Genomic DNA, 14,273 nt, shown 5'->3' with positions numbered 1-14,273 from the left:
GGTCGATGGTGTAAACTAGGTTTATATGTAGGTGCTGCAGCCAGTTCTGGAGGGGTGACTGCAATGTACTGTACCTGTCCTGGATCCTGAGCAGGGGCTACACTGGAGACCTGGTTTATGTCTATATACTCATTTATTTGTTATTATTATTGGTGTTCTGTGCCTGTGGCTGGTAGATTAAACCCTCATTTCTTAGTATACCGTGCGAGTGGTTGCTGAACAGAAATCCTTGTTTCTGGGTATACCACACCTGTGGTGGTAGGTGCTGAACAAGTTCAACCCTTGTTTTTCAGTACTGTACTGTATATTCATCTGAGTTGAGTTGCCTGTGTGTGAAGACCAGTATTTGTTGATAACACGTGTCCAGCCTTGATTCTCTTTGAATCTGTTGAAACTATTCTGAACACAACAGCAGGTAGAGGAGTTCAGAAATTGATAGTCAATCAAAGACTGCAGATGCTATATTTGTAATAAAAATACAGAAGTGCTGGGGGATCTCGGCAAGTAACACAGCATCCAAGGGGGGTAAAGATTTATAAGTTTTGGGTTTAAGCCCTTCAAGGTATGAATAAAAAGCAGGCACGTGCCTGAATTCAAATGCTGGAGAGGAAAGGTGAGAATTGATTGGGAAGGTGAGAATTTGGGGCCCCAAATAGTCCATTCACACTTGTGACTCTGCAGGAGTAATCTATTACATCCAGTGCTCCCATTGTGGTCTCTACAAATTAAGGAAATGATGGTGGACTTCAAGAAGGGGAAACACAAACCAGGCCTCATAAAGGGGTCAGCAGTGTTAAGGGTAAAGAACGTCAAATACTTGAGTACCAACATCTTTGACTATCTTTGCAGAGATTTCAAGTGCCAATGGACTGAAGAGGGGACAGATGTGAACTACAAGAGGCAGTGTCTCAAGAAAGAAGCCTCTCATCAAGGACCCTCACCACCCAAGCCATGCCCTCTTCGCACTGTCACCACAGGAAGGAGGTACAGGTGCCTGAAGACTAAAAACCAACAGTATAACAGCTTTTTCCTCTCTGTCATCAGGTTTCTGAATGGACAGTGGAGTGCAGACATCCCCTAACTTTTTCCTTTTGCTATAATTTTTTTGAATAGTGTATTTACAAAAATATAATTTATAGCAATTTAGTACGTAGAATGCTACCATAAAACGGAATTTCATGCCACTTCTTCATGACAACACCTGATTCAATTCCCTGCCCCATTTGAGTGAAATAAGAGTCTGCAGATGCTGATTGTAGTAATGCCCTATTGCCTTGCTGACATGTCTGTCCATGGGCTCATGCACTGCCAGACTGAGACCACCTGCAAATTGAAGGAACAACACCTCATCTTCCATCTGGCCACTCTTCAAACTGGTGGCATTGTCACAGACTTCTCTGGTTTACATTAGCCCCACCATCTTTCCCTGTGTCTACCTTAGCTCTGCATTTACAAAAGCAACCCCCCCCCCCCCGATTAATTCTCACCTTTCCTTTTTCCGGGCTCTTCTCCATATCTACCACCTTGGTCTTGTCTCCTCCCTCTGCTGTTTCTTTTGCTCGGGCACCTATGCTGTTTCCTCCTACCCTGAAGAAGGGCTCAGGCTGGAAACTTCGGTAATATAGTTCTCCTCCTCTGAAGGCTGAGGATCAGCTGAATTCTTCATGCATGCCTGAGTTTTTAGGGTCAATAATGATGTGAAAGGGGCTGAGCTTGGAAAGATGAAAACCACTGCTGTTCAGTGGGGGATTGGACAGGGCAGAGTGAACGTTCACGCTGTCACTGGTAGAAACTCGGTCACCAGGAGACTTCCACGTCGCACAAACTTTCACTTGGCAATTTGCAAATGACGTTTTTTTTCGTTGGACAAATACTGACTTCTGCCTTACGTTGGCAGGGCATCGGGGTGCTGCCAGTTCCCCCCCACACGTGGAGCGGGGAGGCGGCCATTTCCCCCCCAGTCCCACGCGTGGAGCCGGGAGGCGGCCAGTTCCATCCCTCCCCCCCCCCACGTATGGAGCTGGGAGGCGGCCAGTTCCCCCCCCCCCCCCCACGTATGGAGCTGGGAGGCGGCCAGTTCCCCCCCCCCCATGCGTGGAGCGTGGAGGCGGCCAGTTCCTCCCCCCCCCCCATGCGTGGAGCGTGGAGGCGGCCAGTTCCCTCCCCCATGCGTGGAGCGGGGAGGCGGCCAGTCCCCCCCCCCCATGCGTGGAGCGGGGAGGCGGCCAGTATCCCCCCCCCCATGCGTGGAGCGGGGAGGCGGCCAGTTCCCCCCCCCCACGCGTGGAGCGGGGCCCCACCCCTGGGCGGAGGGATGCAGTGACTTGGAGGTGAACCTCATTTGAAGTGACGAGCCAGCCGCCCTCCCATGTCATGGAGGGGAGCGATGGAGGCCGCCCCCTCGAGGGGTGGGAGCGATGCAGACAACATATGCTCCAAAGATTCTCTTTCATTGTTGCACGACCTTTAGCCGTCAGTTTCCGGTCTGTCAGTTATTCCTAAAGGATGACATAACACCGGAATAATCAGCCCGCTGCATGACTGTTGAACGGGGGCAGAAACCGTTCAGTGAGGGTGGATTGGTGCATTGAAGATGAACCACATGCGAAGCATCTGCAAGGGACAGCTTTAAAAAAAAGCCACGACCTCGAAGTCATTGCGAGCTGCCGACCACGTGGTGCCAGCGCACAATTCCTGCAGCAGGATGGCGCCTCGTGGCGGTGGGGGAGAAACGCGGGCGTGCTCGGAGTGAGCCCTTGTGGCCACAGGGAGGCGCTGCAGCCTGCGCGCGCACCCCCCCGGGCCCGAGATCCGGGAGCAGGTGGGCGCCCGGGCCTCTTCCCTTGCGCCAGCCTGGTGAAGATAGAGTGGATGGATATTTATCGTGGCCCAGGGAGACCCGAGAACATCAGCGACGAAAAGAAGAATTGGGTAGGAGTGAAATCTGAACAGAACCCATGTGTTCAACAGGAGAGTTAAAGTTCCCCGGAGCAGTGGCTCCCAGAACCTCCACCCATGGACGCCTCATCACTTCAGTTGAGGTTCACCTCCAAGTCAGTGGGCAGCGCTGTTCTCACAATGTTACTGCTCATGTCTGGTCGCCTCTTGCTCAAGTCCTGGGGTGACCCCAGTTTTGGAGAGTTCCAACTGGTGCATAGAACCACCCACATTTCAGTTCGAAGTTGTTCACAACATTCTCAAAACTATTGGGACTTGGGAAACTTTTTCGTTGTCCATTGTCTTTCAGTATCTATGAAGTGACTTCTTTCCTCAGTGCACAATGAACCCAACTGCAATTTGGGAGTCAAACGCAGCTTCTAAACTCATCTGCTGCCATATTGCCGTCTATAATTTCCAGCTTCCCAGATTCTTGCAAACAGCAGTATGACAACAATATTTTCTTTCATGTGTAATTTAGCCTATTGTCCTATTTCCCCACCTTTATCTCTACTCTATTTTCTCATCTAAGCCTATTAACCATTTCCAATTCTCCTCCCAGCCACTCCCTCCTGAAGGGTCATCGACATGCCAATTCATAGATCAGCATGTTCTTGGGATGAGGGTGAAAATGGGAGGACCCAGGGTGAAACTCGTGGTCAGGGCGAGAATGTGTAAATGCTGCAAGAGAGGCCAACATTGAATCTGGGTCACTGCATCTGTGAGGCTCCAGCAGTTGATTTGCACACCCTCTCTCCAAACATATCAAAGGCCTTGCCCCCAAACCACATTTCCTCTGCAAACTCAACCCTATCTGTCCTCTTTCAGTGCATTCTTCCATCTCTAACCATTGTAGAATTTTTCAGCTAGGTGATAAATGAAAGTCTGAACCCTCCTTAAAATATCAACTCCATTTTAAATACTAGTTAAGAGTGTTTACTTGACTAAATAGATGTTGTTTCTCAATGAAGTTAAGAGGGAGGGAAAAGCAGTGAAAAACATTTGTTTTAGGTGTATTTGCATGACAAGGTTATTATTTAGAATTCCTTAGTTTGCTGGTTTCTAAATTTACCCTATTTTCATTGATCCCAATTAAACAAAAAGGAAGGCAACTTTCCATGCAAAATTAATTTCCTGCATTTCTATCTAAATCAACAGCTTTCTCAAGAAATGAAAGTTTAATAGGTAGCAACTGTAGCTGCGCGCTACTCGAAAGAAGACACACACACAGTGTAATCAGGTTAGGTTCTGAGTTTTATTTGAACTCAGGCCCGGCTTTTAGACTTGTTCTGTTCCTGCCACGGTCCGCCTGGTCTAATGTCACAACATGCATTGAAAAAAAGTGGGTTTTCCATGCGCGGGTACTTTCCTGCATAACAATGTCCTTCGCCACGCACCGCCCCTATGTTGGCTGCGCGGATGACTCAATTTTGGGGTCGCTGGTCTTTAAGTTGCCCTTGCCGTTCACCCACTGGTTCGCTTGTTGGGGCTAGTGCCGCTTTGTGGACCGCTGGCCTTTGCTTGTGCTCGCCACCCAGAGCGCCGGGTCGATTGCTGCTGTGGCGGGCCGCCACATGACAATTCCAGAGTGCTAAAATGTATAAAGATATTTGTGCTTTTAAGTATAACAAATATTTGTGGAGGTTTTAACAAATCATACTATTTGTGTTGCAGATATTGAATTCAGCAATGATCTACAAGAAACAGCTTGTTTTACCCAAGATGACAACTGTTTGAAATGGAGCTCTTCAAACTGAAATTATTTGGTTTACTGTACTTTGTGCAGGGAATGCCCTATGGATTACAATCTAGTTTATTACCAATATACCTGAGAACATTTGGACTTTCATTTACCAAAATCAGCTTGACCAAATTGTTGTATTTTCCATGGTTACTTAAGATACTCTGGGCTCCATTTGTGGATCAATATGGAACAAAATGGAAATGGATGCTGTGTAGCATGTTGGGACTATTTTTATGTTGTTTAACAATGTCTGGACTGGCTCCAGATACAGATTTCTCAGCAATAGCCTTCGTCCTGCTGTTGATGAACCTTTTTGCTTCAGTTCAAGATATCGCTGTCGATGGCATTGCAGTTCATTTGCTGAGCAATGAGGATGTGGGCTATGGTAATACCATTCAAGTTGTGGCTTATAAGATGGGCTCTCTTCTGGCAGGGGCAGGGCTTCTAACAGTGATGAACTACATCAGCTGGAATATACTTTTCATCACATTCTGTATCATCTATGCTGTAGCTATGATTTTTTCCTATTTTACACCTGAACCTGAAAATGCTTCTGAAATAAAAGACAGATTGCCTGTGCTAAATCCTTGTGAAATACTAGGAGAGATTCTCAAAGTGCCTGGAACAGTTTGGAACCTAATTTATCTTATCCTCTACAAATTGGGTAAGAGTATCCTGTATATTATAAATGATTATTGTTTTTCAATTTAACAAAAATTCTTGCTTAGAAATACAATCCATGTCTGGGTTATGTAGTCATCACATTGCCCTTGCTTTCAAAATTTATTTAATTGACTTCATATAATTTTTAAAGCAGAAATCAATGTGGGGAGTGATGCAACATTAACAAAAAATGCTCTTCATCTGTTCTTATCTTTCATCGTACCATGACTATCTTTTCTCCCTGGTCCAATCACTTCCCACCTACATCCACGATACCTCACATGCCCTCCATCTCTTCAGATTCCCCGAACTGGGTCACTTCATCTTCACGATGGATGTCCAATCCTTTTATACTTCCATCCCCCATACAAAAGGCCTTAAAGCACTTGGCTTCTTTCTAGACCAGAGACCCGACCAGTCACCCTCTACCACCACCCTCCTCCTCTGCTTGGCAGAACTTGAGCTCATTTTAAACAACTTCTCTCTTAACTTGACTCACTTCCTCCAAATCAAAGGTGTAGCCATAGTTACTTGCATGGGTCCCAGCTACGCCTGGTTGTTTGTTGGCTTTGTGGATCAATCTATGCTGCAAGCCTACACAGGCAAGACCGCTCAACTTTTCCACCAGTATGTCGATGACTATATCAGGGCTGTGTCATGCGCTTGTGATGAGCTTGTTAACTTCATCCACTTCATGGCCAACTTCCACCCCAATCTCAAACCCACCTGGTCCATCTCTGACAACACTTTCCCCTTCCTGGATCTCTCTATCTCAGGAGACAAGCTTTCCACTGACATATATTACAAGCCCACTAACTCCCACAACTACCTTGACTACACTTTCTCACACCCTGTCCCCTGCATAGATTTCTTCCCCTTCGCTCAATTTCTCCATCTCTGCTGCATCTGTTCCCAAGTTGAGGTCTTCCAGTCCAGATCTTTTGCAATGTCTGCCTTCTTCCATAAACTTGGCTTCCCCTCCACCACCATCAACTCAGCCCTCACCCGCATCACCTGCCCTGGAACTCCCTGCCCTCAGACGCAACATCCGTCTCCGCATCCAACACATTGTCCTCCAAAATATCCGATACTTACAACAGGATCCCACTACTAGTCACATCCTTCCCCTTTTCTCCTTTCTCTGCCTTCCGTACGGACTGTTCCTTCCAAGACTTCCTCATGCACTCATCCCTCCCCACCAATCTCCCCCCGGCACCTTCCCCTGTGGCTGCAGGAAGTGCCACACTTGCACCCACACCTCCCCCTCACCATGGTCCAGGGGCTCCAAACAGGCCTTTCAAGTGAAGCAACACTTGTGTATCTGCAGGACTAATTTTCTGCATCCGGTGCTCCCTTGGTGGTCTTCTCTACATTGGAGAGACTGGGTGCAGATTGGAAGATTGCTTCGCTGAGCACCTTTGCTCCGTCCGCACCAGTGGCAGTGACCTTCCAGTAGCTAACCATTTCAGTTCTGTGTCCTCCTCACATGTCTGTCCATGGCCCTTATGTATTATCCCACCAAGACCATCTGCAAATTGGAGGATCAACACCTGGGCACTCTCCAACCAGATGGCATTAACATCGACTTTTCCCGTTTCTGCTAACCTGATCTCTTCCTCCTCTCTCCTCACCTTCACCTAGCCTTCCCAACTCCCCTTGATCGCTGCTTTCCCTCCCTCCCTTCCTTCCTTCTCCACCTATCCCCTCCTGCCTTCGCGATCACCCCACCCCCCCTTACTCTTTTTTTTGGACACCTGTCAGCATTCAGAAATAGCTAAAACAGTATGTTTCCCCATACCTGAAAAGCTTGGGACTGGATGTATTTTGGTTATTGTTATTTTCAGCTCTGTACCAACAGCAGAATACTTGTATCAGTGGTTAAACAACGGCAGGCGTTTTGACCATGAAATAATGTTTAATATGTACCAAGAAACAACTTGGTCTCTGCTTACAAAATAAGAGAAATGCAGCACTAAAACAGGAGAAATTCTCATCAAAAGCTTTTTCAAAAATTTTTTTCAACTTGTGATGTCATTCGCCGCCGCAAAAATGTTCAGTTAATGGATTATTTTGTTTGACGGAACTTTGGATTGGGAAACTGTTGTACCTCAGGGCTGTGCACTCTGCCTGTCCCCGTTTATTCTACTCATCTACAACTGCAATGTCAGATCCAGTTCCAACAAAGTTATCACATTTGCAGATGACATGACAGCAGTTGGCCTCATCAGCAACAACGACGTCACACAACAGCGAAGAGGCGAAAAACCTTGTGATATGGTGTGGGAAATAACAATCTGATTCTCAATGTGGCCAAGACAAAGGAGATGATTGTGGACTTCAGGAAGACCAGGGACGACCACCCTCCACTACACATTAATAGCTCTGTAGTGGACAGAGTAGAGGGCACCATGTTCCTTAAACTCCAGCTATCCTGGACACATAACAAGTCAGCTATCCTGGACACATAACATCCCCTCATTTGTTAGGAAAGCATAACAGCGACTGCACTTCCTGAGAAGTCTGAGGTCGGCAAGGTTACTGGCTAAAATCCTGTCAACTTTCAAGAATGTCCTGGCTGGCTTCATCACAGTATGGTACAGTTGGTGTGGAGCATTGGATGGAAAGTCAATCCACAGACCACAAGAGCAGCAGGGAGGATCACTGCCGTCACCCTCCCCCTCCCACCCCCAAACATAACCTACCGGGATCATTGTTTGACCTTTGAGGACCCCAGAGCATCTCTGTTACTCCCGTCAGAAAAGATACAGATGCCAGGCTGAGAAGCACCTTCTTCCCACAGGCAGTGACACTGCTGAACAACTGAATGAACTGCTCATACAAACCCTCTGACACTTCACCATTTATTAAACCATATTTTTTCACCCCTCAGCCTCCTGTGCTCCAGTGAGAATAATCGTAGCCCATCCAATCTCTCCTTGTAACTAAATTCCTCCAATCCAAGCCCTATCTTTCTGGATCTCTTCTGCACTTTCTCCAGAATTCTAAAGAAATTAATTTAAATGTACTTAAGATTACAAGTTTTATATGGTTCAGGGTAGAGTATTACATATACATTATAACAGACAATAACAAAATGAGATAATTTTTACATGAATTTGTTATTTGTAACTTGTTCGTCCAAAGTATCATAAAACTAGCTCATTGAAATGTTTAATCGAACAAGACAAGCTACAAGGTGTTTAACGTAAATTGATGTTGACTTTGTCTACTGTTGCATTTTTGGTGGTGTATTTATAGGCATTGGCGTTTTCACTATATCTGACATTAGGCTGATAATTCTTTGGTTTTACTCTGCCTTGGTTGTGAGGTGACATTTTTCACTTTCTGATTGCTGGAACTGATCAATTATTTACAGAATTTTGGAAAATGACATCTATTTCTGTGTCTATTTCTGGATGCAGATTATTAAACTGGGGATTTATTGGCTTTTAGTGCCATTGGCTTCCCCAGTTGTGTTAGGTGGCACAGTTGGTGTAGTTGTTAGCACAACGCTAAAACTGCGCCAGTGACTCAGGTTTGAATCTGGTGCTGTCAGTAGCATGGGTTTTCTGGGTGCTGCAGTTTCCTCCCACATTCCAAAGATGTGCAAGGCTAGTAGGTGAATTGGCCACATGGGCATATTGGGCGGCGCGGGCTCGTGGGCCGGAAGGGCTTGTGACTACTGTATCTCTAACTTGTCATTTATGTTTTGGTTGGTGAAGACCTAATCTGTTTAATTACTCCGCTCGATCCTTGTTTGCCATTATTCTGTTTCCAAATGTGCTTTCAAATTAACCATATTTGCCTCTTCAATGTCTTATTTCACTACTGCACTGTTTGTCTTAAAAGCATTTTTCTTACCCGAACCTTATTTGTTTGCACACTCGTTTATTTGAATGCTCTGTTTTTCTTATCTCAGTCATTTTCCTGCACTGCCTCTCTTATGTTTCCCTTCTTGGCATTCTAGATTTAGCTCTAAACCCTGTCCTCTACCTCACTGCTTCTGTTACCGAGAAAAGCTTTTTTTCTTTAAATTCCAGATTTATTTAATTTTCCTAGCATGCGTGTTCTGTGGGTCCCAAGCTGATCCCAAGCAGTGTTTTATTTACACGTGTAGGGGAGTTGCAACAGGGTAAAAGACACATGTACAAACACTCGCCGGATTAAACGATACACTCACAACCACTCGCAGGTAGAAGGCTTTACAATTAAGTTATCACATACGATACCCATCACTCCTAGGTACACAATACTACAGCTTCCAACCTTTTGTCTGCGCACACTTTACCAGTGATCCATCAGCATTTCTTAAGGTTCCCAACCTGGAGTGGAGCTCAGGTTCATATCTAAAGAGGAAGATGGCTCATGTGCAGTGGGCTTTATTAGTGTCATCAACTGGAGGTTCTGGCCCAGGTATCAAGGGGCCAAGGACCAGGTGTGTGCTGACCTGTGGGCAAGGCTTGACCTTGATTGGCAGGTGAGGACCTCCAATCAGGTTCCAGGTGGAGAGGACAAATGTCCTCCTTAATCCACATTCTTACCAGGTTCCAGATGGAGAAGCTACATGCTACTCTGCAATCTACATTCCCTTCAGATTCGAGATGGAGGGTTTGCATGACCCTCCACAATCCACATGACATTCCACCCCTCAGAAATCACATCATTTGCCAATCATCACATACATTAATATAGACTAGGAGCCTTCTGGATAAATTTACAATGACATCATAAAAGATAAAACCCTGAACACCACGAGAGTGATAGTAGTGGCCTAGTGAAGGGCAATAGCCTACCAACTCCCCAGAACTCCAAAGGGCCATCTCCTTCCCCAAGAGGAGTCATGATGCAGGAGCTGGACCCTTGATTTTTCAGATATGCACAGCCAGATGAGTAATGTTCCCCAATTCAAACGGAATATAAGTGCAGCACCCTACCAATCACTGCACAGGTATCACCTTCAGCAGCGAGTAGGAAGTCCAGGGCTATCCAGTTCTGCAAGGTAACCATGTGGACGGCTGGAGTAGGGGGAATGACTATGGGCTCCCGTTTGACCATCCCAATTACTATGGTTAAGCTGGCGACCCCAAAAGTGAACTTCCCCTTGTTTGCATAGGGATTGCCCCTTCAGCACGTTCATGTACAAGATACACTGTGAGCCAGCAACCAAAACGGGGATGGAGCAGGGTACTGCCTATAGATAGGTGGAGGGTAACTTCTCTGGCTGGGATTAATGAGCCTGCAGTCCTCCCCAAATGCAGGATTGCTGAGGATGATGGTGTGCTCGGCCCCAGTGTCTACTAGGGTCATCCAATGCTGTGTATTTTCTTTGCCCCAGTGTACAGCTGCTGGGATGTATGGCCTCACGTCACCGGTTGGGGGAGGGCATCTGAGCACATCTACCAGGCACTTCTATGTGAGGGGCGTGAATGTTTTCCACCCCATGGGTGATGTATCCTGCTGCTGGAAATGGGCAAGAACTGAGGGAGGGTTGTTCCAAGTTGTGGGTAGGGACTTCAAAGCTGCTCCCCCCCACCCCAGCAATGCTCTTTCCAGAGTATGTACAAAATGGAAGTGGGGATGCCATAGTGCTCCAAGCCAACATGCACCAATGCCTTAAACAACTATTTTCAGGTAAATTGGGGGCCCTTGTCGCCCATCCTCACCTCGGCCTTGTGGATGACAAGATTCCCCCTGCTCCATATATTTAAGCCCTTCTAATAATCTGATGGCTTCCTGAAAAGTCTTCCTGGTTGCTGGTTCCAGGAAGGGCAGGATCAGTGATTTTAGTCAGCGCCAATGACCAGGTGTGGGCTGACTTATGGGCAGGCTTGACCTTGATTGGCAGGTGAGGTGACTTCTGATCAGGTTCCAGCTGGAGAGGACACATGCTCCTCTGCAATCCATGTTTCCTCCAGATTCCAGATGGAGGGGCTACATGCTTATTGTAAGGGTTCGTGTGAGTCCCACAGGTTAAGAACCAGACCAAGATCGAGGGTCAAAGCACAAGTTTATTTTGGGGATGCAGATGGAGCAACAGGGTAGAAATGCTAAATGAAACTAAACACACACACACAGTACGCAAGGGGTGAATATACACTTCAGATAACGAGAGAGGAATCGACAGAACTGGGGAAATGACTCAAGTACAATCAACAGAATCAAGATGATACTATGTGCCCCCACCCCTTGATTGGTACAGGCATGGCTCTAGCTACCTAACCTCGGGACTTCCCCCAGCCCAGTGTGAAAGATGATACTTACCTGCCACGAAGGGTCAAAAAGAGTCAGAACAAGGGGGAATACAGTCTTTTATAGCTCTGCAGCAGGTATTGGGGGAGTCAATCACTTGGGGCAGGCTGGGCCTCGGCTGCTGTGGCCAATGGCTCAGAGCCAAGTGTAGGGGCTCAGCAACAGCCAGCCTAGGTGATTCACCGGGCCAAGTGGGGGAATGTCAGGGCTGATTCCAGGCAGGCAGCCTGGTCTCCAGCACCTGGTAATTTAGATGGGCCAATTGCAAGGGTCACCTTGATGGCTTGGGGTGCATCTGACCTTGATTGGCATGCGATGTGTCCTCCGAATAGGAGAGCAGCAGCACCACCATGTGGTGTACGCGGCCTCTGCATTATAATGCCTCATCACAATCCATATTCCCACCAGATTCCAGATAGAGAGGCTAAATGCCCCTCCGCAATCCACATTCCCACCAGGATCCAGATGGAGAGGCTACATGCCCCTCCGCAATCCACATTCTCACCAGGTTACAAATGGAAAGGCAACATTCCCCTCTGCATCCATATTCCCACTAGATTCCAGGAGGGGTTACCTTAACATGACTCTACAATCCACTCGACAACAAGTTGGGATTTTAACTTGTTTTCTGTATTAATGATTCAGAACTCTGATAGTCTAGTATTTTAACCACAATGACATTGTGTTACCTTTTATTTTATCTGACAAATGTATCACCACACCATTTTAAATTTCTTCCAGAAATGTAATATATAGAAATAGGTTGTTCAGCTCTGCATGTACACTGGGCATTAAATCTCTGCTGTGCTTTTACATTTTTATTGACCTCATGTCACCTGATTCCCATAAAATTGAAAAATAGGTTGATTCCTGTCTTGAATATTCACAACTACAGACTCTCCATCCCTGTTTTGGGTAGCGAATTTCAGAAATGCACTATTCTCTGGGTAAAGAAATTACTTATCCTCTCAATTCTGAGTGGTTGTCCCCTTATTTTGAGAGTGGCAGTCATAGAAGTAGGCCTCTCAGTGTATCTTGTCCTTACCATTCAAGTTATCTTAACTGAGCTAATCCCATTTGTCCGTGTTTGGCTCGTATCCATCTAAACATTACCTGTCTAAATCTCCTTGAAACTCAAATTTTACCCACCTCCACCACTTCCTATTGCAGCTTAATCCGCCCCTCAGGGTCTCTTTAAAATCTTTTACCTCTTACTTTAAATGTATGCCTCTGGTTTTAAATTCTCCTACCCTGGGAAAAATGACCTTATCTCTGCTTCTTTTGATTTTATATACCTCTATATGACCCCAGATTCCATACACCTTATCCAGAGAAGGCATCATTTCTGCATTAGCCTAGTCAAGGCAGGTGGAAGAATTTGGTACTTAAAGAGTTAAAGCCTAAGCAAGAATAAAAAGCAAGGGAACTAAAATTAGCAGCTGCATCCCAAGGCCAGACTGGGGCCATATCTGCCTGTCTGGAATTTGTAGTTCTGTATAAATTTGATTGTACCAACAAAGATACTATAAACATTGCCTAGTATTATTGAGACTAAGCTGACAGTTGTACAGTTAGTTTGTTTTAACTGTCTTTGTGACCACAATGGAAGGGAGGCTCTGAGAGCTGCTTGGAGTCCTTGGGCAATTGATTTCAGCCTATTGGACTCTTTTTGATATCACCAAATAAAGCCTCTTTACCCCAAGGTTTGTTCAGAGTGAGCTATTTTTCTCTGACCAGTCCTGGAAGAATTTTGTGTATTTCAATGTGATCCCGTAGTTTCTCATGACAGAAGGAGCCTATTGGCTCACAGCCCATAAATCAATGCTGGCTCTCACTCAATCCCATTATTTCTCTGCAATTTGTTCTCTTTCATATCCATATCAACTCTCCTTGGTTCTTCTGTATTCCACACCCAAAGGGACCCCCCCCCCCCCCCACCCCATCCCCACCAGCCACATGCCCCTCTGATAGAAATCAGATTTAAACAATGAAACAATGCACAATATTCCTAATGCTGTCTTCTCAAATCTAATAAGGCTACCTGACTGAAGGATGACCAACATGTTATTCGCCTTACTAATTGTTTGCTATGCACATTAACTTTCAATGGTTTTTGTATAAAGACAACAAAATTACTCTGAATAATATAAAAACAACTTTGTGTCTATCAAAATAGAAAACATTACATCCACATTTTCCCACGTTATTTTCTATCAGCCTTGTCGTCATGTCCACTATTTGTTCATTTTCTTTGCCTCATCAAAACAATTTGATTATTGCCTTTAACTGAATGGCTGCTCTTTATTCCCATTTACTTTCCAAGTGTCTATGGGCAGCATGGTTAATGTAGCTATTAGCGCAACATTATTACGGCACTAGTGACCCAGGTTCAAATCCAGTACTGCCATTAAGGAGTTTGTTTTTTCTTCCTGTGTCTGTGTGGGTTTCCTCCAGGCACTCCAGTTTCCTCCCATCTTTCAAAATGTATGCGGGGGGTTGTAGGTTAATTGGTGTATATTAGGGCTATTAGCTCCTGGACCAGAAGGGCTTGTTCCTGTGCTGTACATCTAAATTTATAAAAAATGTTTTCCCTGATATTGTTTCTAAAAGCTTCCTCACCAAAATTTGACTTGTCCAGTTACTGGGCAAGTCCTTGAACTCTTTTTTGAAGAAGGTTGTT

At 45.7% G+C, this 14,273-nt stretch overlaps 1 protein-coding gene and 1 long non-coding RNA gene across 6 annotated transcripts in view; one reads left to right on the top strand and one right to left on the bottom strand.

Annotated features, from left to right (window-relative positions):
- Nucleotides 1-1,988, bottom strand: part of LOC138760374 (uncharacterized) — a 35,530-nt gene extending 33,542 nt beyond the window's left edge. For both annotated transcript variants that reach the window (XR_011355569.1, XR_011355571.1), the window contains exon 1: nucleotides 1,488-1,988. This is a non-coding gene — a long non-coding RNA (uncharacterized lncRNA). The remainder of the gene's footprint in view (nucleotides 1-1,487) is intronic.
- Nucleotides 1,989-2,267: 279 nt separating this feature from the next.
- mfsd3 (major facilitator superfamily domain containing 3) overlaps nucleotides 2,268-14,273 on the top strand; it is a 191,995-nt gene continuing 179,989 nt past the window's right edge. For 2 of the 4 annotated variants that reach the window (XM_069930860.1, XM_069930842.1), the window contains exons 1-2: nucleotides 2,268-2,931; nucleotides 4,612-5,345. In XM_069930860.1, the coding sequence (XP_069786961.1) occupies nucleotides 4,676-5,345 (670 nt within the window). In that variant the 5' untranslated portion in view covers nucleotides 2,268-2,931; nucleotides 4,612-4,675. The other 2 variants (XM_069930865.1, XM_069930851.1) reach the window with 2 other exon arrangements.

This window comes from Narcine bancroftii, chromosome 1 (genome assembly GCF_036971445.1).
Source record: "Narcine bancroftii isolate sNarBan1 chromosome 1, sNarBan1.hap1, whole genome shotgun sequence".
Classification (NCBI taxonomy): Eukaryota; Metazoa; Chordata; class Chondrichthyes; order Torpediniformes; family Narcinidae; genus Narcine; species Narcine bancroftii.
Note: the sequence above shows the minus strand (reverse complement) of the source record. Positions and strands in the feature narration are given on the sequence as shown.